The sequence below is a fragment of the Anomaloglossus baeobatrachus genome, chromosome 2 (assembly GCF_048569485.1).
Source record: "Anomaloglossus baeobatrachus isolate aAnoBae1 chromosome 2, aAnoBae1.hap1, whole genome shotgun sequence".
Lineage (NCBI taxonomy): Eukaryota > Metazoa > Chordata > Amphibia > Anura > Aromobatidae > Anomaloglossus > Anomaloglossus baeobatrachus.
The window spans coordinates 442,459,967-442,487,156 of record NC_134354.1 but is presented as its reverse complement, the minus strand read 5'-3'; the positions used below and the strand labels follow the sequence as shown (position 1 = coordinate 442,487,156).

Below are 27,190 nucleotides of genomic sequence, written 5' to 3'. Positions count from 1 at the left end.
TCCAAGCTGATGGGCCATAAAAAACACTCTAAATTCTGTACCAGGAGGCAGGTCACGGACCACCAGGCAGTGCTGCAGGGGACGGAACCCGGACGAGCTCCCCTCAGGAGACAGCAGCAGTCAGAGACTTGGTTTACCCTGTCGTCAGCATCTCCTTTATTGCTGAGTGAGTACTTCATTAACCCCTGCAACCAGCGATCCTGCGCTCCCCCTGCACTGTCCTTCACCATCCAGAGTACCGGGACCTTCCACTATCCATGGAGGGTGACAACATCTAGCTGCCCCACTGCATCACCCCGGATACTCCCAACGGCAGCGACGGTACTCCCAATTACCGTACACCACGGGTGACGTCACAAACTATATCTCCCCTGTAAATACCCCCCTCTTCATTTGAGTGTGGCCCCTAGCCCCCGGGTCCGGATATCCTCGAGGCACGAGTAACCATCACCCCCGGATCTGAGCAGTTCAACCGCTGCAGGGGCGGCACACATGCTGACTTCTAAATGTTGCCAATTACAGGATGAAATTATTATGTCAAATCATGAGAAAAAAAAACGTCGGAAAAAGAGGGCATTTTTTTTTTTAAAGAATTCTCTCTATTTTGTGTTTATTTCTTTTTACTGACAGAGTTAGTAATGGGAGGAATTTCCTAGACCCGTTCCCATTACTAACCTCGGTCTTGATGGCAAGTTTGATTTTTTTGTCAAATCACAGCTGTCAATAATCCCTTATAGTTGCCTGATTACCATCACTCCAGGGCAATTGGGATGAGCAGGGTAAAGCACCAAAATTGGTGCATCTAATGCATGCGACAATTCCGTAACGGCTGCAAGCTACTATTTTTAGGCTGAGGGGCCCACAAACCGTGGGCCTCTCCAGCCTGAAAAAAGCTGCATGGGGTCCCTCGTATTTTGATATACACCCAAGATAACACACTTAGCTGGGGGCTGAAGTCTGTAGCTGTCTACTATATTTGGCTATATATCAAAACACGGGGGCCCTATACCATTTTTTTCCAATTATTTATTTACTTTTACACTCCACAACCAATCACAGAAGCAGTCTGACTGCAACCAATCACAGACGCTGTCACAGAGGCAGTGTATATGCATGAGAGCTAATATGCGGACTCGGAAACACTGTGACAGCCGCGCGGAGTCTCGGTAAGTATAATTCTCCTGTTTTAATCTGTATTTTGACTTTGTTTCTTATGTCAGAGCACATCTGAAGCCAAATATACACTTCTTGGCTTCAGAGATTACCTGTGTATGTCCGGATACAAAGAAACCTGACTTCAGAAGAACAGAGGTTACAGAGATATTCTTTGGTGAGTTGGTGGCTGAACTTTGGCTCCTCAGTGAATATCAGGTTTCTTATTTGGGCACACATAGTGTGCCTGTGAAGTCGGGAAAGAAAGTTGCGTGCATGAGCAAAATTTGCAGGGGGATAGCGATGATGCTGCCTCTTTCATATGTTCTCATGATTTCCGAAATCCCTAACCTATTTCACTTTTTGAGATATGGGACTGTTTGTGGGCTTAAGTTTTGTGCCATGAGCTAACATTTTTAGTGATATTATTTTTGGGGTAGATACAATGTTTTGATTGTAGCCTCTTATTGCATTTTATTGGACTATTGTGGCATCCAAAATAATGTAATTCTGGTGTGGTGCTTCGATTTTATTTCTCATTATGTTGTTTACGGATCTGCAGGGCCATATTTACCATTAGGCACCCGTCGTCCGGTGCCTGGGGCGGCGGATTGCGGGGGGGCGGCACCTTTGGCTGCAAAAAAAAAATATATATTTTTTTTACATCCTTCTCCCCTTCCGTTAGACAGTCTATTAAATCCGCTGTGTTTTCGGAGGGGGAGGGGGGTTGGGTGGTGAGAGGCGTACCTCCATCTATCTGTATCTGCGTCTTTAAGATGCACATACAAATAGACTGCGGGCGCTGTACACAGGGAGCTGATTGACCCCGGAAGTGCCGGCACCAGCACTTCCGGGGTCAGAGGCGCGCCAATCAGCTCCGTGCTGTGGCGGCCAAAACTGTAGATGCCGCGGAGGAAGAGAACTCACCGGAGCCATCAGCAGGAGGAGAATGATGGACACCGGAGGAGGAGCTGCAGCTCCGGCAAGAGGAAGAGGAGGGTGGCAGCGGCGGCACAGGATCAGGTAATCACTCGCAGAGTTCCTAATGCTGTGAAGTGAGGGGAGGGGAGGCAGGCAGAGGCTATAATGTTAGGATTGTGGGGGAGGGGCAGCAGAGGCTATAGACTGAAGATTAGGAGGCCTATTATTGTAGTCTGGAGGTTAGGGGGGCCTATGACTCGACAGTGTTTAGGGCTATTAGTATAGTCTTAGAGTTAGGGGGCCTATTAAAGAAGAGGGTGGTCAAGGGGGCCTATTGCTGTAGAGGGGAAGGTTTAGGGAGCCTGTTGCTGTAGGAGGGAGGGTTAATGGAGCCTGTTGCTGTTGGGGGGGGTTAATGGAGCCTGTTGCTGTTGGGGGGGTAATGGAGCCTATTGCTGTTGGGGGGGGATAATGGAGCCTGTTGCTGTTGGGGGGGTTAATGGAGCCTGTTGCTGTTGGGGGAGTTAATGGAGCCGGTTGCTGTTGGGGGGGTTAATGGAGCCTGTTGCTGTTGGGGGGGTTAATGGAGCCTGTTGCTGTTGGGGGGGTTAATGGAGCCTGTTGCTGTTCGGGGGGGTTAATGGAGCCTGTTGCTGTTGGGGGGGGTTAATGGAGCCTGTTGCTGTTGGGGGGGGTTACTGGAGCCTGTTGCTGTTGGGGGGGTTAATGGAGCCTGTTGAGGTTGGGGGGTTTGGTTAATGGAGCCTGTTGCTGTTGGGGGGGTTGGTTAGGGAGCCTGTTGCTGGTGGGGGGCTTGGTTAGGGAGCATGTTGCTGTTGGGGGGGTTAGGGACCTTTTGCTGTTGGGGGGTTAGGGGACCTTTTGCTGTTGGGCAGGGTTATGGGACCTTTTGCTGTTGGGGGTTAGGGACCTTTTGCTGTTGGGGGGTTTAGGGGACCTTTTGCTGTTAGGGAGTTTAGGGGACCTTTTGCTGTTGGGGGGGTTTAGGGGACATTTTGCTGTTGGGGGTTTAGGGGACCTTTTGCTGTTGGGGGGGATTAGGGGACCTTTTTCTGTAGGAGGCAGGTTTAGGGGGCCTATTGCTGTAGGGGGCCTAATGCTGTAGATGGGGGGTGGGTTAGGGGGGCTTACAGAGGGAGGGATAGTGCAAGGGACAAAACGATGGGGAAAAGTATAAGGACTCGGTATGTTGGGGTCTCTGTATGCTGAGTGGGGCAGCGCGGTGGTCTCTGTATTTGAGTGGGGCAGCACGGTGGTCTCTGTATGCTGAGTGGGGCAGCGCGGTGGTCTCTGTATGCTGAGTGGGGCAGCGCGGTGGTCTCTGTATGCTGAGTGGGGCAGCGCGGTGGTCTCTGTATGCTGAGTGGGGCAGCGTGGTGGTCTCAGTATGCTGAGTGGGGCAGACAGCATTTGGAGTACATTAAGAAGGGGCAGCGCGGTGGTCTCTGTATGCTGAGTGGGGCAGGCAGCATTTGGAGTACATTAAGAAGGGGCAGCATGGAAGGCTCAGTATGGAGAGGGGCAGCATGCATGGGACATTGTGAGAGTGGAGCAGCATGGGAGGCTCAGTATGGAAAGAGGCAGTGTGAGGAGGGGCAGCATGATGTAAGGACAATGTGCAGATCGTATTTCATAATTGAGGAAGGTGTGGTGGGTATAGTTTATAAGGGAGGACAGTGCGGCTTTTTCGTTTATTAGGGGGCAGTGTGGCGGTCATAGTATATAAGTGGGGACGGTGAGGTGGGAATATTTTATAGGAGAGGATAGTGTGGAGGCAATGTACGTTAAGAGGGATTGTAATATTCTTTTGCGGGGTGGAGTGAGAAGCAGTTATTTTTTTCACAGCATAGGGCTTATTTATAGCACAGCGTTTGTGGTTTTTGTTATTCGGGAAATTTATAATGACATTATTATTTTACAGGGCACCATGGAGAGATGTGCTGCAGAAGACCGGAGAAGAGGGAGGTCCATAGAGACAAGCTGTGGATGTGAAGTGATCATGGAGTCGGGGACATGAGAAAACAGCGATCGGTGAGTGAATTATCACAGACCGTAAACTACACTAACATTTACACAGATTTAGGGGGAAAAAATGACCGGAGTGCTTCTTTAAAGGGAACCTGTCAGCAGATTTGGGGCCTATAAGCTGCGGCCACCACCATTGGGCTCTTATATACAACATTCTAACATGCTGTATATAAGAGCTCAGGCCGCTGTGTAGAATGTAAAAATCACTTTATACTCACCTAAAGGGCGGTGCGGTGCAGACTAGTTGAATGGGTGTCTCCGTTCTCCGGTACCGGCGCCTCCTCTTTCGGCCATCTTTGTCCTTCTTCTTCTGAAGCGTGGGTGCATGATGTGTTTTACGTCATCCACACTAGCCGACATAGAGGTCCTGCACAGATGCCCTACAATGCACTCAGGGCAGATCAAAGTGCGACTGCGAAGGACCTCAGTGCCGGTGAGTGTGGATGACATAGGACGCGTCATGCACCCAGGCTTCAGAAGAAGGAGGACAAAGATCGCCGAAAGATGGGGCGCCGGTACAGGAGAACGGAGACACCCATTCGACCAGTCTGCACCGCACTGCCCCCTAGGTGAGTATTATAAAGGGATTTTTATGTTCTACACAGCGTCCTGGGCTCTTATATACAGCATCTTAGAATGCTGTACATAAGAGCCCCCTTGTGTTGGCCGCAGCTTATAGACTTAAAAACTGGTGACGGGTTCCCTTTAATATTTGCAGAAAAATCTACTTTTATTTAATATGCAAATGAGGGCGTTTTGGTGCACCAATGGGGTGGTCTTTGCTTTGGTGCACCGTTGGTGTGGTCTTTGCTTTGGTGCACCGTTGGTCTGGTCTTTGTGTCGGTGCACCGTTGGTGTGGTCTTTGTGTCGGTGCACCATTGGTGTGGTCTTTGCTTTGGTGCACTGTTGGTATGGTCTTTGTGTCGGTGCACCGTTGGTGTGGTCTTTGCTTTGGTGCACCGTTGGTGTGGTCTTTGTGTCGGTGCTCTATTGGTGTGGTCTTTGTGTCGGTGCACCGTTGGTGTGGTTTTTGCTTTGGTGCACAATTGGTGTGGTCTTTGTGTCGGTGCACCGTTGGTGTGGTTTTTGCTTTGGTGCACCGTTGGGGTGGTCTTTGTGTCGGTGCACCGTTGGTTTGGTCTTTGCTTTGGTGCACCGTTGGTGTGGTCTTTGTGTCGGTGCACCGTTGGTGTGGTCTTTTTTTTTTTGGTGCACCATTGGGGTTGTCTTTGCTTTGGTGAACCATTGGTGTGGCCTTTGCTTTGGTGCACCCTTGGGGTGGTGTTTGCTTTGGTGCACCGTTGGGGTGGTCTTTGTGTCGGTGCACCGTTACGCGCTCATATTTGTATTTTAAAGTCTTTTGTTTTTATTGACAGCGCTCCATTAGTAAAAGTGAGTGCTGTCTAATATTAGCTTGTATGTCTGATTTTACCGCTCTTACTAAGTGAGCGCTGTCAATTAACACAAGGGATTGGCTTCATATTCAAATATAAGAGTGCACCAAGGCATAGGCCACGCCAAGGGTGCACCAAAGCCCCTCATTTGCATTTTAAAAAAATAGATTTTGAAGCAAATATTAAAGGGGTTGTCCGGTCTAGAATGATAAGTCTGCAGTAACTCTGTGTGTCACTCTGTGTGACTGAGGATTTTTGATTCCTCCCAGTGCACGGATTCACAGGTCTGCAGTCATAGAGAGACACATAGTGACTGTAGACTTGTCAGTCTAGACCAGACAACCCCTTTTAAGCTAAAATTTGTGTGATTTTTTTTGTAGTGGAATTGTCCCTTATATAAATGTTTATTTATGTAAATGGAAAAATCACTTCACCCGACAAACAAACCTTTTGCTTGTGCGTTTGGTGATTTGACAGCCGGTTTAGATAGATCAATCTGTTTCTGATTATTGGCAGCGTTGTAAATGTACCTCAAAGAGTAACTAAACTTTTTGTTTTTTTATATTTTATGCCCAATAATTCTGAGCAGATTGGTGAGAAATCTGATACAGACACCCCCCAACCACAGCTGAAAAGCTCTTTTAGGGCTGCTTCTCACTTGCGGGATTCTCGCAGTAGAGCAATGCGAGAAAAACTCGCATTGGAATCGGACACATGTTAGTGAATGATTCAGCTCGCATTTGCGATTTTTTTCTCAGTCCAAATCGGACTGAGAAAAAAATCGCAGCATGCTGCTTTTTTGCGAGTTTCTACTGCAAATCTCTCCAATGCAAGTCTATGGGAGCGTGTAAATAATCGGATGTCACGGGACGGCACTCACACCATCCTAGTGACATGCGATTTTCTAAATACATTTCTCGCATGTTTCCTAAAACACTGGAAACGAGTGATGTCTCACAATGTCTTTCAATCACTATTCTCGGTCTCTCCCTCTCAGTGTCTATTCTCTCTCTGTCGGTCCGTCACTATCTCTGTCCCTCTCTCACAGTCTGTCGGTCATTTTCCCCTCCTCTCCCATACTCACCGTTCCCCGATCCCCGGTGCGGTGCTGCACGGCATTCACACTGCTCCGGCGGCTTTTACTATTTTGAAAAAGCCGGCCGCTCATTAAACAATCTCGTATTCCCTGCTTTCCCCGCCTACAGGCGCCTATGATTGGTTGCAGTGAGACACGCCCAAACGCTGAGTGAGAGGTGTCTCACTGCACCCAATCACAGCAGCCGGTGGGCGTGTCTATACTGTGCAGTGAAATAAATAATTAAATAATTAAAAAAAACAGCGTGCGGTCCCCCCAATTTTAATACCAGCCAGATAAAGCCATACGGCTGAAGGCTGGTATTCTCAGGATGGGGAACTCCGCGTTATGGGGAGTCCCCCAGCCTAACAATATCAGTCAGCAGCCGCCCAGAATTGCCGCATACATTATATGCAACAGTTCTGAGACTGTACCCGGCTCTTCCCGATTTGCCCTGGTGCGTTGGCAAATCGGGGTAATAAGGAGTTAATGGCAGCCCATAGCTGCCACTAACTCCTAGATTAATCATGTCAGGAGTCTCCCCGAGATACCTTCCATGATTAATCTGTAAGTGACAGTAAATAAACACACACACCTGAAAAAATCATTTATTAGAAATAAAAACACTAACAAATTCCCTGGTTCACCAATTTAATAAGCCCCAAAAAGCCCTCCATGTCCGGCGTAATTCAGGATGGTCCAGCGTCGCTTCCAGCTCTGCTGCATGAAGGTGACCGGAGCTGCAGAAGACACCGCCGCTCCTGACAGCTCCATGCAGCAACTGAGGTGAGTAGCGTGATCAGCTGAGCTGTCACTGAGGTTACCCGCTGTCACTGGATCCAGCGGTGGCCGCGAGTAACCTCAGTGACCCCGCCGACACATTGTAAGATACATTGCAGCGTGTAAAGCAGGCTTTAGGGAACTTGAACCTGCAATCATTCAATTGCTTGTACTATACATAGCAGTTCATCAGCACTTCTATGTATAGCAAAAATCATGGTCTGTCATGGCAACCATCAGCGCCTCAAAATCAAGCCGTAGAATGTCACGCCCCCTGCCTGCATGCGTTATATGCTGCTGTAAGAAATTGATAGTGGCATTCAACATGTTAACTTGCACCAGTTAAAAACAGAAATTGACATTAGCACATAATTAGTTAAACAGCTAGCTCTGATCAATGTTAGGACTTGAGGACATGATGGATCTCCACATCCTAGAAAAGCGGTCTGATTATCACACTCTGATTAGATGTCATCTGAGTGCGGTCCGATGTCTCACATGGAGCAATAGACTTTCATTACTGATGTTGATCAGACACTCAAACATGCCACTGATTTTTCTTTGGACCGAATGCACAGCCTCATAGAATAACATGGGTAGGAGTGGTATCCAAAACACCCCTCAAATTGCACTTGTCGGATTTATACGGTTGTGTGAACGAGCCCTAGAGGAAGGTGCTGCCTGTATAACATAGCCAACACCCACTGTGCATATTGAAAGCTCACCTCTAAAGCGGGCTTTACACGCTGCGATCTCGCTAGCGAGATCGCAAGCAATTGTACCCGCCCCTGTCGGTTGTGCGACACGGGCAAATCGCTGCCTGTCGCGCACAACCTCGCTTACCCCTGTCACACGGACTTACTTGTCCTGCGACGTCGCTCTGGCCAGCGACCCGCCTCCTTTCTAAGGGGGCAGGTCGCGCAGCGTCACAGCGACGTCACATGGCAGGCGTCCAGTAGAAGCGGAGGGGCGGAGATGAGCGGGACGAAAACATCCCCGCCCACCTCTTTCCTTCCGCATAGCCGGTAGAGGCAGGTAAGGAGATGTTCCTCACTCCTGCGGTGTCACACATAGCAATGTGTGGTGCCGCAGGAACAAGGAACAACATCGCTAATTAGAAGAGAACGATTTTTTGTTTTAGGACGACCTCTCCGCGGCAAACGATTTTTGCCGCTTTTGCGATCGTTTTAGGTCACACATAACTGTTTCACGCTACGATATCGTTAATGACGCTGGATGTGCGTCACAAACAACGTGACCCCGACGATAATTCATTAACGATATCCTGCTTTAAGCCTGCTTTACACGTTGCAATTTGTTGTGCAATCACGTTTGCGATGTGACACGCCCAGATCGCATATGTGATCTAATGAGATCACACGTAGGTCGTTCATTTGCTGTCACACGTGCGTTAGTAGTCTATGTTAAATTGATCAATTTTGTGTGCGATCCTTTAGATCATGTGTTCTGTGACGTATGCATTGGGCACCGTTTTTTTTTTTATTTATTGACTTGCCAAGCGTGTGTAATGTGTAGGGATGCGTTTTTACTATGTCATCTGACATTCAGCTCTGCTACATGGCCGCTAACAGCAGACACAGACAGCCATGTAGCAGAGATGAATGGCAGATGACAGCAGACACAGAAAGAGCCGCACGATCAGAATGAACTCGGGTTAACTTCACCAGACTTCATTGTCATGCTGCGGCTCTGTCTGTGTCGCGTCCTGATTAGCGGTCACCAGTGAAGGACTCACTGGTGACCGCTAAACTCCTGAGTAACTGAACTGAGCAGCCCTCTCTCATATACTTACCGATCCCCGATCTCCGGCGCGGGGCTGCACGGCATTCACACTGCTCCGGCGGCTTTTACTATTTTGAAAAAGCCGGCCGCTCATTAAAGAATCTCGTATTCCCTGCTTTCCCCGCCCACCGGCGCCTATGATTGGTTGCAGTGAGACACGCCCACACGCTGAGTGACAGCTGTCTCACTGCACCCAATCACAGCAGCCGGTGGGCGTGTCTATACTGTGCAGTGAAATAAATAATTAAATAATTAAAAAAACCGGCGTGCGGTCCCCCCCAATTTTAAACGCCTGACATGATTAATCTAGGAGTTATTGGCAGCTATGGGCTGCCAATAACTCCTTATTACCTCGATTGCCAACGCACCAGGGCAAATCGGGAAGAGCCGGGTACAGTCACAGAACTGTCGCATCTAATGTATGCGGCAATTCTGGGCGGCTACTGACTGATATTGTTAGGCTGGGGGGCTCCCCATAACGTGGAGCTCCCCATCCTGAGAATACCAGCCTTCAGCCGTATGGCTTTATCTGGCTGGTTTTAAAATTTTTTTTTTTCACTGCAAAGTATAGACACGCCCACCGGCTGCTGTGATTGGGTGCAGTGAGACACCTGTCACTCAGCGTGGGGGCGTGTCTCACTGCAACCAATCATAGGCGCCGGTGGGCGGCGAAAGTAGGGAGTATGAGATTTTTAATGAGCGTCCAGCTTTTTCAAAATAGTAAAAGCCGCCGGAGCAGTGTGAATGCCGTGCAGCGCCGCGCTGGTGATCGGGGATCGGTGAGTATCAGAGAGGGGGTAAGAGGGATAGACTGACATGGACAGAGAGAGAGAGAGGGACAGAGATAGTGACCGACTGACAGAGATTAGTGAATGACAGACATTGTGAGGCGCTTCAGAATGCAGCTTTTCAGCTGCGCTCTGAAGCGGACCTTTTTTAAGCTGTGGTGCAGAGCGCACACCTGCGCACATAGCCACAGACATCAAAATCGTATGAGGGATGTCACACGTTTCAATTGACTAGGTTCGTGCAACAAAACGTTCAATTCTAGACAAAGATACGATGTGTTTGCGATCAACGGTTTTGCGTTCAATCCTGATCGCACTTAGGTGTCACATGCAGATACCTCACAAATGATGCCGGATGTGCGTCACTTACAACTTGACCCCAACGACAGATTGTGAGATATATTGAAGCGTGTAAAGCGGGCTTTAGGCCATGTGCGCACGTTGCGTCCAGTACCTTGCAGAAATGAACGTATCCTCTGGCAGAATTTGTCAATGTCAAATTTGGTTTTGACCACAAAAACGCCGGAAATACACATACGTTTTTATTGCATTTTTGTCACGTTTTACATGCATTTTCAGTGTTTAAAGACACATGCGTTTTCAATACAAATACACTACTAGATAAAGTTTAAGCATTCAAACACTATGAAAAAAAATTGAAAAAAATGATAACAAATATCATGATTTAAATCATACACAAAATAGCTAATTTTAATACAAAAATTAATGTGATATAATAATTATGTATAAAATAACGTTAAATTATTGTTTTTCTATTTTTTTATAGTCGGACTATATGTGTATGAAAAGGGACACATCATGATCTCACTATAATTTCCAAAATGCATGGTTTTATTTTGTCAAAAAGCATGTGTTTTGCATCAAAAAAGCATGTAAAATGCTAGGATTTTGATATAGGATACGTTTTGAAAGTTCTCATTGACTTTAATGTTATTAAAACGCTGCCAAAATGGCAAAAACAATTGACATGCTGCTTCTTTAAACGCTGAGATTTTGACAAATTTTCTGCAACCAAAACGCTGCGTTTGTAAAAGCATCGTGCGCACAAGAAAGCCCTATCTTCCATAGACTTTGCCTGGATATCAAAACGCATGCATTTTTGCATTAAAACGCTGCAGTTCAAAACGCTGCGGAAACGCAAGAAAAAACGCAACGTGCGCACACAGCCTTAGGCTAGATGCGCATGTTGTGTCGTGTCCATGCTGAAAATTCTGCAGCGATTTGGCAGTGCATGTGCGCTTCAAATCGCTGCAGAAACACTGCGTAATGGATGCAGTGTGTCTGCAGAATAGATGCCAATTTCATGTGCTCGGGGTGCTGCCTCTCCCATAGGCCTGCAACACACATCCGTGCCGCCGGTACGTGTTTGGTACGTTTTTGCACATACCGGCGGCACGTCCACATGTGCACCAATGTTACCCTATTGTAACAGGCACACACATGTTAAGCCACACGGGACGTGTGTCCATGTGGTTTGTACGTGTGTGTGTTTTTTTTAGATGGATGACATGTCCGCGTTTTGCCGGCATCATGCAGACACGGACCCGCTAAAGTCAATGGGTCCGTGTCTGCACGTACGAGACACGGACCATGTATGTGTGCTTTCCGTATGGTCCGTGTGCGTTTTTAATTTTTTTAATGGTGACACGGCTCAAGAAACACAGACTGCACACGGACTGCACACGGACATGACACATACGTATCTCATGCATACACGGACATTCCACACGCACGCATGGAAAGCATATGCTCTCACACTTATGTCACACGTACCGGAGAAACGGACAATCAACATGGAACACGGACCCGAAAAACGGACCGCAAGACACGCATGTCTTTTCAACGGATGTGTGTTTCAGGCCATAGACAGAGTGGGAGCTGCATCCAAAGCGCACAAAAGAAGTGACATGCTGCCTTTTTAAAAGCAGAGATTTTCTCAAATTTTTGACTCTCAAATTGCTGCGTTCAAAAAAGCATTGTGCACACGGATTATGCACAATCTTCATAGATTGTGCAGGGGACGCAGGATACAGACGTTTACACTGCAGTGCTAGACGCAGCGTAAATGCATGAAATTACGCAACGTGCGCACATGCCCTTAAACCTGGTCCATACAAGGCAGCTATCGGGAAGAGGTTAATGTGGCCTTTAGTTTTTTTGTTTGGCCATGGATTTAATATAATATATTTTTGTATTTCTGTAATAGAGTTTGAGTATTGTAAACTTGATCTTGTTTCAAAGATTTATAAAAACATAATAGTAATCATACAATAGGAATAGAAATATTGAATAATAGCTATATTGCGGCTGAAATCCATGCTACAGGTTGTCATAATGCGGTCTTACCTGCTTCTTCTCTTCTCATCACTGATATCAATTCTACAAATAGAAAATAACCTATTAGATTATAGCAGATAAATAGTTTAAAATAAATGTAATTTAATTCTTACAAATAACATCTACTTAAAATAATTATTGTAACATACCTGTATGATAAAAATGGAAGAATCAGTGGGAGAATAATGGTACTCATCTAAAACGCTTTGGTGCAGTAAATATTAGCCATTTGAAAGGACACTGATAAGTGTGTGGGCTTTAAGTGACCACTAGATCATATAAGGGGTTGTCCAAGAAACATAGTATATTTTAATTCAGAGATTGGCTGTATCAAAAAATGTTCCTGTTATGGTTCAGGGTTTTCCTGAGCTTCAAACCGTTTCTGCCCCATCCTCATCCCCTGCAGTGGTGTCAGATGACTCTCCTGCGCCACCTGTCCATCGCTGCAGGTGCTTGGCTGCTAGGCATCAGATGTCCAGGGTCTTTGTTCGTTCTGAGGCTAAGTCCCCGTTTTGCCCTACCGTGCATGTGTGGGTTCCCGCTGCCTTTCCTGGCTCTAAGTGCAGGATTCCCGCTAATGCGCATGATGTCAACAGTGACGTGGCCGCTTCTGATTGGCCGATGCTGACGTCACCGAAGATGCGGTGGCCACTGCCTGGCCATCAATGACGTCAGCGGTGACGCGGCGGCCGCTGATTGGCCGTCGCTGACGTTATTGGTGACGTGGCGGTCCCTGAGTGGCTGTGGCCAGCGCCATTGCCATCTGATGTCTGGCTTGGGGCTGGGCTTAGTCTATAAAGACCCTGGACAATGCATATGGCTGTGTGATCGTCATTTGTGTTCTGTGAAACCAGCAGAGCACTGCAGTCACATAGTGGCCATAGCGCCAATACAGCCCTGTAGTGTCTGTGACAGGGCTGCATGTGATACTTGAAGCGGTAGGCAGGGTTAAGCGTCCAGTAGTCATCACGCCAAGATTTGTGGCGAGGCACAACCAGGGCTAGATATCCTGCTTCTGTGTACCACTACAGTCATACTGTGGCAGCAAAGTGAAGCTAACTGGGCTGCGCCTACTGTCCCGGTGTGCCCCCTATGCACACGGACAGTTTCCCTCAGGACCCCCTGTGCTGTGAACAGGAGAGGTCCAGTACTCAGTGGGTGTGCTGTTAACACCACTGATTGTGTTTTTTAATTTTCTGTTCCTCAGAAGTTGTGCCGTCCGGCCGCCTGTCCATCTGTGGCTTTGTCATCTGCCCAGAGGACCTCAGGAGGTGTTAGAGCTGTTATTAGTTTTGCTCTAACCGTCCTCCCGCGTAACAGTTCCTGTCCTAATCTTAAAAATGAGCCTTTGCTATACACTGTTATTTTTTTGTGTCCAACTATGCAATGCTGCGCCAGTTCACAGTCGGCACATACCATAGTTCTTAGCCAGGGAAAGAGGCATAAGGCACACTTCACAAGTCCGTATTTCCAGTACGTGTGATGCCCATTTTCACACGTACTGGAGATGTGTTTTACACTCATACTCTTTCAAATCTGTGTTGATTCTAACACCTCCATGTGTTCACATGGACCGTGTGTGTGCGTGTGTGTGCGTGTGTGTGTGCGTGTGTGTGTGTGCATGTGTGTGCGTGTGTGTGCGCGTGTGTGCGTGTGTGTATGTGTGTGTGTGTGCGCGCACATGTGTGTGTGTGTGCGTGTGTGTGTGCGTGTGTGTGCGTGTGTGTGTGCGTGTGTGTGTGTGAACCACATGCGTGTCCCTGTGATCCACACAGAGACATGTCCAGTTTTTAGCATCAGCACAGATGACAAGGGCCAATAGAACTAAATGGTTCTATGGAAAACATGTACGACTCACAGATAAAAATCATATGACATTCATGTGCTGTCCGTGTGACATGGACCAGTATTAAATGCATTCAAGAAATTAAAGATTTTTCTGTGTTTAAGATGTGCAAAGAACATAGATTAGATAGCTATTTATCATATATCTCTCTAAGGGTACTTTCACACTTGCATTGTTTTCCTTCCGTTACAATCCACCCTTTTGGAAAACAGCGGAATCCGTTAACGGATTCCGCTGTTTCCCATAGACTTGTATGGATGACTGATTGTGCCAAAAGGACCTGCATTGCTTCTGCTGGGTGATGCTCCGTTGCTTCCGCCGGGTGACGCTCCGTTGCTTCTGCCCAGCGAGAGGAACGCAGCATGTAACGTTGTTTTGAGCAGCGGAATCCTCAGGATTTCACTGCGCATGCTCTTTTTTTTTTTTTTTTTTTTTTTTTAAATCACAAACTTTATTTTGTCTCGCGGTGGCCGAACGTTCAGCTGAGCGCCCGCCCACCGGCATGCCTGGCCGCCGGCAAGTGAGAGCACTCAGCTGGGCGCCCGCCCGCCGGCATGCCCGGCCGCCGGCAAGTGAGAGCGCTCAGCTGAGCGCCCGCCCGCCGTCATGCCCGGCCACCGGTAAGTGACAGCGCTCAGCTGAGCGCCCGCCGGCATGCCTGGCCGCCGGCAAGTGAGAGCGCTCAGCTGAGCGCCCGCCCACTGGCATGCCCGGCCGCCGGCAAGTGACAGCGCTCAGCTGAGCGACCGGCCGCCGACTATTGAGAGCGATCAGCTGATCGTTCACAATAGTCTGCTGCCGGTAAAACTGTAAAGAAGAAAAAAAAAATAAATTAAAAAAAAGCTTTCCGTTGTTTTGTGTGATCCGTAGCATCCGTTGTACCACTATATGCAACGCATCCGTTGCATCCGTAGCACAACGCAATGCTACGGAAGCCGTCCATTGCAAGTGTGAAACTAGCCTAAGGGGCACTTTGCACCCTACGACATCGCAAGCCGATGCTGCGATGCCGAGCGCGATAGTCCCCGCCCCCGTCGCAACTGCGATATCCTTGTGATAGCTGCCGTAGCGAACATTATCGCTACGGCAGCTTCACATGGACTCACCTGTCCTGCGACCGTCGCTCTGGCCGGCGACCCGCCTCCTTATTAAGAGGGCGGGTCGTGCGGCGTCACTGCGACATCACACGGCAGGCGGCCAATCGGAGCGGAGGGGCGGAGATGAGTGGGATGTAAACATCCCGCCCACCTCCTTCCTTCCGCATATTCTACGGAAGCCGCGGTGACACCAGTAGGAGATGTTCCTCGCTCCTGCGGCTTCACACACAGCGATGTGTGCTGCCGCAGGAGCGAGGAACAACATCGGACTGTCGCGTCAGCGTAATTAAGGATTACGCCGACGCTGCACCGATGATACGATTATGACGCTTTTGCGCTCGTTAATCGTATCATCGAGCCTTTACACACTACGATGTCGCATGCGATGGCGGAAGTACGTCATTTTCAATTTGACCCCACTGACATCGCACCTGCGATGTCGTAGTGTGCAAAGCCCGCCTAACACTCCATAGACTTTGCTTACATGTAGTTCTTGGTCACACTGCGCTGACAAAAGACAAAAGACCCCCAATCATGCTCGCTAGATGATGAATGGGAGGACCTGCAGTTGAACACATCAAGGCCCTGTGGTGGAATGCGCACCCACACACATCAGATTGCACACCCACACACATCAGATTGTACACCCGAACACATCAGATCGCACACCCACACACATCAGATTGCACACACAGTCACACATCAGATCGCACACACAGTCACACATCAGATCGCACACACAATCACACATCAGATCGCACACACACACTCACCACATCTGATGATACTGATTGCTTCTGACCAGCAGTGGAACCAGGGACGCAGTGCAGTGTAGTGTGAGGACTTGCGGTGGAAAACATGGAGGACCAGCGGTAGAGGACCATAGTTCTTTCATGCGTTCTACCACGGGTCCTCGCGCTCTGCACAGCGTCCCAGGTTCCCCTGCTGGCTGGAAGCAACAGGTATCACTGAATGTTGTGTGTGCCATTGTGTGTGTCATCTGATGTGTGTGTGCAATCTGATCTGTGTGTGTAATCTGGTGTGTGTGAGCGTGCAAGCCGGAAGCAGGGGAAGACCGCTGTGGAGCATACCTGCAGGGTGTGCCCGCCAAAGATCTCAGGAGAACCTTGGAGCGACACAGCCATCCGGGGTCTGGTAAGTATAAGTATCATGGGAAGGGGGAGTCTGCTTTTTTGGGAGGTAAACTTACCCCTAACTGTGTTTTCCCGAGATTAAGCCCTAGCGTATTTTTTGGGGCCAAAAAAAATATAAGACAGTGTCTTATTTTCGAAGAAACATGGTATCAGTAACGTTACTGTTGTTCAGGGTCGCCAGGTCACCAGATTACTCGGTTCACACTGTGCTGTGTGTGATGTGGCAAACTTTAACAGAGGTAACGTTACTAATGTCATTCCCCATCAGAGGCACCCAGTCTCACGCAGCGGAGCATGACACAGAATTGACTGTTGGCAGAGTCAATGGAGTGTCAAAATGATGCTACATTGACTTTGTTTTTTGGAATCCCTGGCCTACAGTATGTCGGACTAGCTGGAATTTTCTTTTTACTTCTGAATAAAGTTGTGAAGAGGGTGTTTTATTTTATATCTTTGTGTTTTTAAATTTGTGGGAGTTTTCAGATATCCATTTTTGGACTACAATGGATTCTCTGGACTAGAACAAAGCTGCATGGGTGTTTTTTTGGTGGTTTTTTTTAATGGTAAACAAGGGAAAATTTGGGGGAATGTTTATCAAAGTAAATTATTTTTCGTGTGTGTCTTTTTTTTAATTACTGTGTTACAAATAGGGTTGCTGATAGACATCTCTCCATTATTAGGACCAGGGCTTAATGCCAGCTGACATTACACAGCTGACATTAACCCCATAAACCATTACCTCGCTTCCCATCGTAAATTGTGAAGAGGCAAAGTGCCAGAATTGGTGCATCTAATGTGAGCTGCCACTTCTGGGTCGGGTGTGGGCTCGTATTTTTAGGCTGGGAAGGGACCAATAACCATTGAGAGTTGTCAAAAATGAGGGGGACCCCATGTCGTTTTTTCCAATTAGATATCGCACATTAGATTTCTCTAAGATGGCCACTATTAGGCACATGTGCTATAGATTAGATATGTTGTATGTCTGCTTTGGATGGTTCTTATTATTATGCTAGTACCTACACTGTGTGCAGAATTATTAGGCAAATGAGTATTTTGATCACATGATACTTTTTATATATGTTGTCCTACTCCAAGCTGTATAGGCTTGAGAGCCAACTACCAATTAAGTAAATCAGGTGATGTGCATCTCTGTAATGAGGAGGGGTGTGGTGTAATGACATCAAGACCCTATATAAGGTGTGCTTAATTATTAGGCAACTTCCTTTCCTTTGGCAAAATGGGTCAGAAGAGAGATTAGACGAGCTCTGAAAAGTCCAAAATTGTGAGATGTCTTGCAGAGGGATACAGCAGTCTTGAAATTGCCAAACATTTGAAGTGTGATCACCGAACAATCAAGCGTTTCATAGCAAATAGCCAAGAGGGTCACAAGAAGTGTATTGGGCAAAAAAGGCGCAAAATAACTGCCCATGAATTGAGGAAAATCAAGCGTGAAGCTGCCAAGATGCCATTTGCCACCAGTTTGTCCATATTTCAGAGCTGCAATGTTACTGGAGTATCAAAAAGCACAAGGTGTGCCATACTCAGGGACATGGCCAAGGTAAGGAAGGCTGAAAAACAACCACCTTTGAACAAGAAACTTAAGATAAAACATCAAGACTGGGCCAAGAAATATCTTAAGACTGATTTTTCAAAGGTTTTATGGACTGATGAAATGAGAGTGACTCATGATGGGTCAGATGGATGAGCCAGAGGAAGGATGAGTAAAGGGCAGAGAGCTCCACTCCGACTCAGACGCCAGCAAGGTGGAGGTGGGGTACTGGTATGGACTGGTATCATCAAAGATGAACTTATGGGATCTTTTTAAGTTGAGGATGGAGTGAAGCTCAACTCCCAGACCTACTGCCAGTTTCTGGAAGACAACTTCTTCAAGCAGTGGTACAGGAAGAAGTCAATATTGTTCAAGAAAAGCATGATTTTCATGCAGGACAATGCTCCATCACGTGCATCCACAGCGTGGCTGGCCAGTAAAGGTCTAAAAGATGAAAAAATAATGACATGGCCCCCTTGTTCCCCTGATCTGAACCCAATAGAGAACCTGTGGTCCCTCATAAAATGTCAGATCTACAGGGAGGGTAAACAGTACACCTCTCGGAAAAGTGTCTGGGAGGCTGTGGTGGCTGCTGCACGCAATGTTGATTGTAAACAGTTCAAGCAACTGACAGAATATATGGATGGTAGGCTGTTGAGTGTCATCATAAAGAAATATGGCTATATTGGTCACTAATTTTTTGGGGTTTTGTTTTTTCACGTCAGAAATGTTTATTTCTAAATTTTGTGCAGTTATATTGGTTTACCTAGTGAAAATAAACAAGTGAGATGGGAATATACAGTCATATGAAAAAGTTTGGGCACCCCTATTAATGTTAACCTTTTTTCTTTATAACAATTTGGGTTTTTGCAACAGCTATTTCAGTTTCATATATCTAATAACTGATGGACTCAGTAATATTTCTGGATTGAAATGAGGTTTATTGTACTAACAGAAAATGTGCAATCTGCATTTAAACAAAATTTGACCGGTGCAAAAGTATGGGCACCTCAACATAAAAGTGACATTAATATTTTGTAGATCCTCCTTTTGCAAAAATAACAGCCTCTAGTCGCTTCCTGTAGCTTTTAATGAGTTCCTGGATCCTGGATGAAGGTATATTTGATCATTCCTGTTTACAAAACAATTCCAGTTCAGTTAAGTTTGATGGTCGCCGAGCATGGACAGCACGCTTCAAATCATTCCACAAATGTTCAATGATATTCAGGTCTGGGGACTGGGATGGCCATTCCAGAACATTGTAATTGTTCCTCTGCATGAATGCCTGAGTAGATTTGGAGTGGTGTTTTGGATCATTGTCTTGCTGAAATATCCATCCCCTGCGTAACTTCAACTTCGTCACTGATTCTTGCACATTATTGTCAAGAATCTGCTGAATCCATGCGACCCTCAACTTTAACAAGATTCCGGGTGCCAGCATTGGCCACACAGCCCCAAAGCATGATGGAACCTCCACCAAATTTTACTGTGGGTAGCAAGTGCCTTTCTTGGAATGCCGTGTTTTTTTGCCTCCATGCATAACGCCTTTTTATATGACCAAACAACTCAATCTTTGTTTCATCAGTCCACAAGACCTTCTTCCAAAATGTAACTGGCTTGTCCAAATGTGCTTTTGCATTCCTCAGGCGACTCTGTTTGTGGCGTGCTTGCAGAAACTGCTTCTTTCGCATCACTATCCCATACAGCTTCTCCTTGTGCAAAGTGCGCTGTATTGTTGACCGATGCACATTGACACCATCTGCAGCAAGATGATGCTGCAGGTCTTTGGAGGTGGTCTGTGGAATGTCCTTGATTGTTCTCACCATTCTTCTTCTCTGCCTTTCTGATATTTTTCTTGGCCTGCCACTTCTGGACTTAACAAGAACTGCACCTGTGTGCTTCCATTTCCTTACTATGTTCCTCACAGTGGAAACTGACAGTTTAAATCTCTGAGACAACTTTTTGTATCCTTCCCCTGAACAACTATGTTGATTAATCTTTGTTTTCAGATCATTTGAGAGTTGTTTTGAGGAGCCCATGATGCCACTCTTCATAGGAGATTCAAATAGGAGAACAACTTGCAAGTGGCCACCTTAAATACCTTTTCTCATAATTGGATTCACCTGCCTATGAAGTTCAAAGCTCAATGAGGTTACAAAACCAATTTAGTGCTTTAGTAAGTCAGTAAAAAGTAGTTAAGAGTGTTCAAATCAAGAAATTGATACGGGTACCCATACTTTCGCACCGGTCAAATTTTGTTTAAATGCGGATTGCACATTTTCTGTTAGTACAGTAAACCTCATTTCAATCTAGAAATATTACTTAGTCCATCAGTTATTAGATATATGAAACTGAAATAGCTGTGGCAAAAACCTAAATTGTTATAAAGAAAAAAGGTTAATAATAATAGGGGTGCCCAAACTTTTTCATATGACTGTATTTGGTTTTTATTAAGTTGCCTAATAATTCTGCACAGTAATAGTTACCTGCACAAACAGATATACTCCTAAAATAGCCAAATCTGAAAAAAAAAACATTCAAACTTCCAAAAATATTAAGCTTTGATATTTATGAGTCTTTTGGGTTGATTGAGAACATAGTTGTTGATCAATAAAAAAAATCCTCTAAAATACAACTTGCCTAATAATTCTGCACACGGTGTATGCACAAATATATAATTATGTATATTATTCTGATTTATTCATATATATATACAGTACAGACCAAAGGTTTGGACACACCTTCTCATTCAAAGAGTTTTCTTTATTTTCATGACTCTGAAAATTGTAGGTTCACATTGAAGCCATCAAAACTATGAATCAACACAAGTGGAATGAAATACTTAACAAGAAGGTGTGAAACAACTGAAAATATGTCTTATATTTTAGGTTCTTCAAAGCAGCCACCTTTTGCTTTGATTACTGCTTTGCACACTCTTGGCATTCTCTTGATGAGCTTCAAGAGGTAGTCATTGGAAATGGTTTTCACTTCACAGGTGTGCCCTGTAAGGTTCGATAAGTGGGATTTCTTGTCTTATAAATGGGGTTGGGACCATCAGTTATGTTGTGCAGACGTCTGGTGGATACACAGCTGATAGTCCTACTGAATAGACTGTTAGCATTTGTATTATGGCAAGAAAACAACAGCTAAGTAAAGAAAAATGAGTGGCCATCATTACTTTAAGAAATGAAGGTCAGTCAGTCCGAAAAATTGGGAAAACGTTGAAAGTGTCCCCAAGTGCAGTGGCAAAAACCATCAAACGCTACAAAGAAACTGGCTCACAGGAGGACCACCCCAGGAAAGAAGGCCAAGAGTCACCTCTGCTGCGGAGGATAAGTTTATCCAAGTCACCAGCCTCAGAAATCGCAGGTTAACAGCAGCTCAGATTATAGACCAGGTCAATGCCACAGAGTTCTAGCAGTAGACACATCTCTAGAACAACTGTTAAGAGGAGATTTTGTGCAGCAGGCCTTCATGGTAAAATAGCTGCTAGGAAACCACTGCTAAGGACAGGCAACAAGCAGAAGAGACTTGTTTGGGCTAAAGAACACAAGGTCTGATGACCTTGGTCTGATGAGTCCAAATTTGAGATCTTTAGATCCAACCACTGTGTCTTTGTGTGATGCAGAAAAGGTGAACGGATGGATTCTACATGCCTGGTTCCCACCGTGAAGCATGGAGGAGGAGGTGTGATGGTGTGGGGGTGTTTTGCTGGTGACACTGTTGAGGATTTATTCAAAATTGAAGGCATACTGAACGAGCATGCCTACCACAGCATCTTGCAGCGGCATGCTATTTCATCCGGTTTGCATTTAGTTGGACCATCATTTATTTTTCAACAGGACAATGACCCCAAACACACCTCCAGGCTGTGTAAGGGCTATTTGACTAAGAAGGAGAGTGATGGTGTGCTACGCCAGATGACCTAGCCTTCACAGTCACCAGACCTGAACCCAATCGAGATAGTTTGAGGTACACTGGACCGCAGAGTGAAGGCAAAAGGGCCAACAAGTGCTAAGCATCTCTGGGAACTCCTTCAAGACTGTTGTAAGACCATTTCCGGTGACTCGAAGCTCATCAAGAGAATGCCAAGAGTGTGCAAAGCAGTAATCAAAGCAAAAGGTGGCTACTTTGAAGAACCTAGAATATAAGACAAATTTTCAGTTGTTTCACACCTTTTTTTTAAGTGTTTCATTCCACATGTGTTAATTCATAGTTTTGATGCCTTCAATGTAAATCTACAATTTTCAGAGTCATGAAAATAAAGAATACTTTTTGAATGAGAAGGTTTGTCCAAATGTTTGCTCTGTACTGTGTATATATATATATATATAATTATAAAATACTTATAGCGATTTTTGCAATGTTCCATAACATGGTGTTGGCCATTAGACTTCTCCAATATGACCGCTGCTATGCCCGTGTGCCATTGGTGAGTGGCGCCGGATGTCCTCCCCTGACGACTTCTATTTTTAGTGATATCACCGGGATATTTCTCTCAACATGCTCAGTGTCTCTTGAACACCATCAGCTGGGGACGATAATTCCGAGCCGGGCCTGCGATGCATGTACGTGCAGGTGACCATTTTTTACACTTACATTTCCCCTACATGTACCTGGCAATATGTTATTGAAATCATTCCCCTTGATAAAGCGCACACGAAAATCATTTTGGGGTTACCCCCTGGATTTGACATCAGTATTATACTTATCATGAGTAAGCCTTTTCATTAATGCAATATACATAGACTGAGTGTCCTATATACATGACTCCGGAATGTCTGACTGAAGGCCTTTGACCTTCCCCAACAACCCCCTACCCCCTAGGGTTCTTATCTAAAATAAACACAAACACTGCGTGACGTTGGATATAAAGGCCACAGCAGCCCCATTTATTCGTAACAGAAACATAAGCCATGTAACAATACAAATCTTCATTGAAGAACCCCCGAAAAGGAAGGGGGGGGTACCTGAAGGTTAACCAAAATGTTCTTTGCAACATCAGCCCATCTCCTGACCCTCAGCCGCAACACACCGACTCGAGAGCCCAAGCCAGATGTTGCCCACACTATGTCCCGCTGAGACTCAACCCAGCAAGGACCCGTTTACCAAACAATTGCACCGCTAGAGGTAACCCGCTCCGGCACTGGGTTCCGTCCTCTCCTCTGTGCAAACCCCCACCTTCAGACACCCCCCTCCTTTCCGCCGCTGCGACAAATACGATCTTCCTTCTTTTCTTCATTGATGTCGAATCCACAATCAGGGCGGGCGGGCGGGAACGATTACAGTCACCGTCCAGGTAGGAATGGCCCACCCCCCCTCTGACCTGCCCTATATACTACCCCCTATAGCGCCACCCCCTGACCAATCACACTGACCCCTGATCCTAACTGCCCCTTAGCACCACCCCCAAAATTCGCGCCCAAACTGACTTCTCCATTAACCCCCTATTAACCCTATGGCCTGGCATCCCTCCTAGTCATGTAGCCCTCCCTTGAGCCCCTTCGGGCCAGCAGTCCGGGCTCTTCCTTGACTCCGGAATGTCTGACTGAAGGCCTTTGACCTTCCCCAACAACCCCCTACCCCCTAGGGTTCTTATCTAAAATAAACACAAACACTGCGTGACGTTGGATATAAAGGCCACAGCAGCCCCATTTATTCGTAACAGAAACATAAGCCATGTAACAATACAAATCTTCATTGAAGAACCCCCGAAAAGGAAGGGGGGGGTACCTGAAGGTTAACCAAAATGTTCTTTGCAACATCAGCCCATCTCCTGACCCTCAGCCGCAACACACCGACTCGAGAGCCCAAGCCAGATGTTGCCCACACTATGTCCCGCTGAGACTCAACCCAGCAAGGACCCGTTTACCAAACAATTGCACCGCTAGAGGTAACCCGCTCCGGCACTGGGTTCCGTCCTCTCCTCTGTGCAAACCCCCACCTTCAGACACCCCCCTCCTTTCCGCCACCGCGAGTGCGCATGACCCCTTGTGCGCGCGAGTCCTCCCACACCAACAAAGCCTTCTCAACCCCCTCCATCAGCCCTAAGGCCCAGATATCATTTCCCACCGAATTTAAATGGACCCCGTCCCGGCGCAACAAGTCGGCGGACGCCGCTTCCAACTCCGGGTGCCGAACAGAGACACCCCCGACCCGGGAAATGAACCGCCCAATCTCCCGATTCACTTTACTTCGCGCCCTGTTTACTGCCTCCACCGACCTGGCGTGCCGCCATGCCAGCCGCGCCACCATATCAGACCAGACAATTACTAGACCCGGGTGGGAAGACAGGAGCCGCAGGCAGTCACATTTTATGTCTTGTATCAGGTCCCTGGAAGCCCGGAGACCCAAGTCATTCCCACCCGCGTGTAGTACTACCACGTCCGGTGCTCTGTCCAACTGCGAATGGTGGCGCCAGGTAGGCAACACCTCACTCCACAGCATGCCCCTGACTCCAATCCATCGCACAGTCGCCTTTTCCCTGGGGACCCCCAACTGGCGGCCGTCCGGTCGTATTCCCGCCCGAAACGCCCCCCAATACACGTATGAGTGGCCGAGCACCCACACCAACAATGGTAAACCTACAAAACAAAAGGTGACAACACAACAGAGGAGAGGGTGGGGGGGGGAGGAGGCACGAGGAAGAAAAGATGGGTAATGAATACCAAACAAATACCATCCCCGACCCCCCCCCCCCCACCACCAATATCTCACAACAAGTTCGGCCGGACGTAAGATCTAAACCTGGCCGAGTCCCATCGTCCAATCTTACGGAGAGCCTGCGCGCCCAGGCCCCAACGAGCCGCCTGAGTCGCAGCCCCAATCCGAAAGGAATGCGACGCGAACTCAGCCTCGTTGAGACCGCAACACTGCAGGCACCTCCGAAAGATGCAGACAAATTGGTAACTAGACAAGGCTGACCCGTCCTGGTGGGACAAAAGGGACCCCGGGCGAGCTCCCCTCACTTCTAAAAACGCCGACAGCCATCTGACAGGGCACTCCGCTAAACCAGGTACCCCCCATAGTTCCACCATCCGCCCTCTACCCAGCTGGTCCGTCTTTGACCGTCTCAAGCAGCACCGTACCACATCCACACCGCATTCCACGTCCTCCAACAACAAACCTCCATGACTCCTCGTGTTTCTGCTCACCAGTTCACTAATTCTAAACGCCCCAAAGAAGGCCAAAACAAAAGCGGTCCCGAACAACTGGCATTCATACCCCGAACAGCACACCCGAGGCAAAACCGACAACAGCTTGCCCAGCAGCTCAAAAGATACCGGGCGCCGAAGGTCTCGGCGCGCCCCCGCCCTCCGGTAACCCTTCAGCGCCTGGCGCACCCAGAAATCCTTCGTAACATCCTTCCAGCCCAGTAACTTGAAAAAGAAAGCAATGCCCGCCAGCCTGCCCGCCACGGCCGACCACGAAAGGCCTTCTTCCTTAGCCCTGCCCATCATGAACAAAACTAAATAAACTCTGTCACCTTCAGATACATGACCTCCCACCTCATCAACCAACTCGAGCCAACGGTCCCACGCTGAATTATAGCTGCGCCACGTACTGGGTGCCACCGAATGTCTGATCAATTCCCAGGCCGGCTGCAAACCAGGTCCCACAACCAGACGGGCCACACGGTCTCCTGCTGCTCCGCGTCCGGCGCCAGCATTCGAAAGCGGTCCCACTGGAAGCGAGATAAAGCATCAGCCACAGAATTCAGCACCCCCGACACATGTACAGCGCAGACCCACAAGTTCAACTCCAGACATTTCAGCACCAAATGACGCAAGAGATCCACCACCGGGGGGGAATCAGCTGTCAACTTGTTAACACACTGAACGACCCCCAGGTTGTCACACATGAAACGCACCTTCCTGTCTTTCAAATCCTGTCCCCAAACCTCTATAGCCACGACAATAGGAAAAAGTTCCAACAGGGCCAAATTCCTAGTCAGACCGCAAACCCGCCACGAATCAGGCCACCTGCCGACACACCATCTCCCCCCAAAATATGCGCCAAAACCACTGGATCCCGCCGCGTCCGTATAAAGGACCAACTCCTCATTGGACACCACCTCGCGAAGCCACAATGACCGTCCATTATACAGCTGCAAAAAACGGGACCACACTCTCAGGTCCGCCTTGTGCTCCACCTTCAAACGCACAAAATGCAAAGGGTGCAACACACCAGTAGTGGCTTGAGCCAAGCGACGGGAAAAAACTCTCCCCATCGGCAAAATCCTACACGCAAAATTCAACTTCCCCAACAGGGACTGCAAGTCCCGTAAACGAATCTTCTTGGCCTCAATGGCCCCTTGAACGCAACGCCTCAAATCCGCCAGCTTGTCCTCCGGCAAGCGGCACTCCATGGCAACCGTATCCAGCTCGATACCCAGGAATTTCAAAACAGTAACCGGACCCTCCGTCTTCTCCGGCGCCAACGGGACGCCGAAGCGGTGAGCAACCTGCTCCACTGTCCGAAGCAAAAGGGAACACTGCGAGGATCCAGCAGGTCCCATGCACAAAAAGTCGTCCAAATAATGCAACACTGAATCTAGACCCGCCTCCTCCTTAATTACCCATTCCAAAAAACAACTAAACTTCTCAAAATAGGAACATGAAATTGAACAGCCCATAGGCAAACAACAATCTACATAAAACTTGTCCTCCCACCAACACCCCAACAGGTGAAAACTGTCCGGGTGCACCGGCAACAGGCGGAAGGCCGCTTCTATATCCGTTTTCGCCAAAAGCGAACCACGACCCAATTTCCTTAACCATTCCACAGCCTTATCAAAACGGACATACGATACTGAAACCAGCTCGGGATCAATACCGTCGTTCACCGACCGGCCAGTAGGATAGGACAAATGGTGGATAAGCCGAAACTTGTTAGGTTCCTTTTTCGGGACCAACCCCAACGGGGACACAACCAAGTCCGGCAATGGAGGGGCATCAAAAGGCCCCGCCATCCGTCCTAGTTCCACCTCCTTCTGTAACTTATCCGCAACAATGTCACCATGTAGGCGAGTCGACTGTAAATTTTTCAAACGAATCTCTCCCGTCTTAACCACTGACGGTATCTTGAAACCAAAACTAAAACCTTCACTCAACAATTCCGCCGACCCCCGATCCGGGTATCTACTTAGAAACGGCGCCATCCGATCTACCCTCACCGGGGTCCTCCCTTTTTGACGAAGACTCAGCGGCCTTCCCTTTTCCCT

The 27,190-nt window shown here is 47.6% G+C and overlaps 1 protein-coding gene across 1 annotated transcript in view; it reads right to left on the bottom strand.

The window, feature by feature from the left end:
• The window catches only part of SSC4D (scavenger receptor cysteine rich family member with 4 domains), a 256,419-nt gene that overhangs the window by 90,991 nt on the left and 138,238 nt on the right, over window positions 1-27,190 (bottom strand). Inside the window, exon 2 of the mRNA XM_075336278.1 lies at window positions 12,331-12,363. Within this exon, the coding sequence (XP_075192393.1) occupies window positions 12,331-12,363 (33 nt within the window). The remainder of the gene's footprint in view (window positions 1-12,330; window positions 12,364-27,190) is intronic.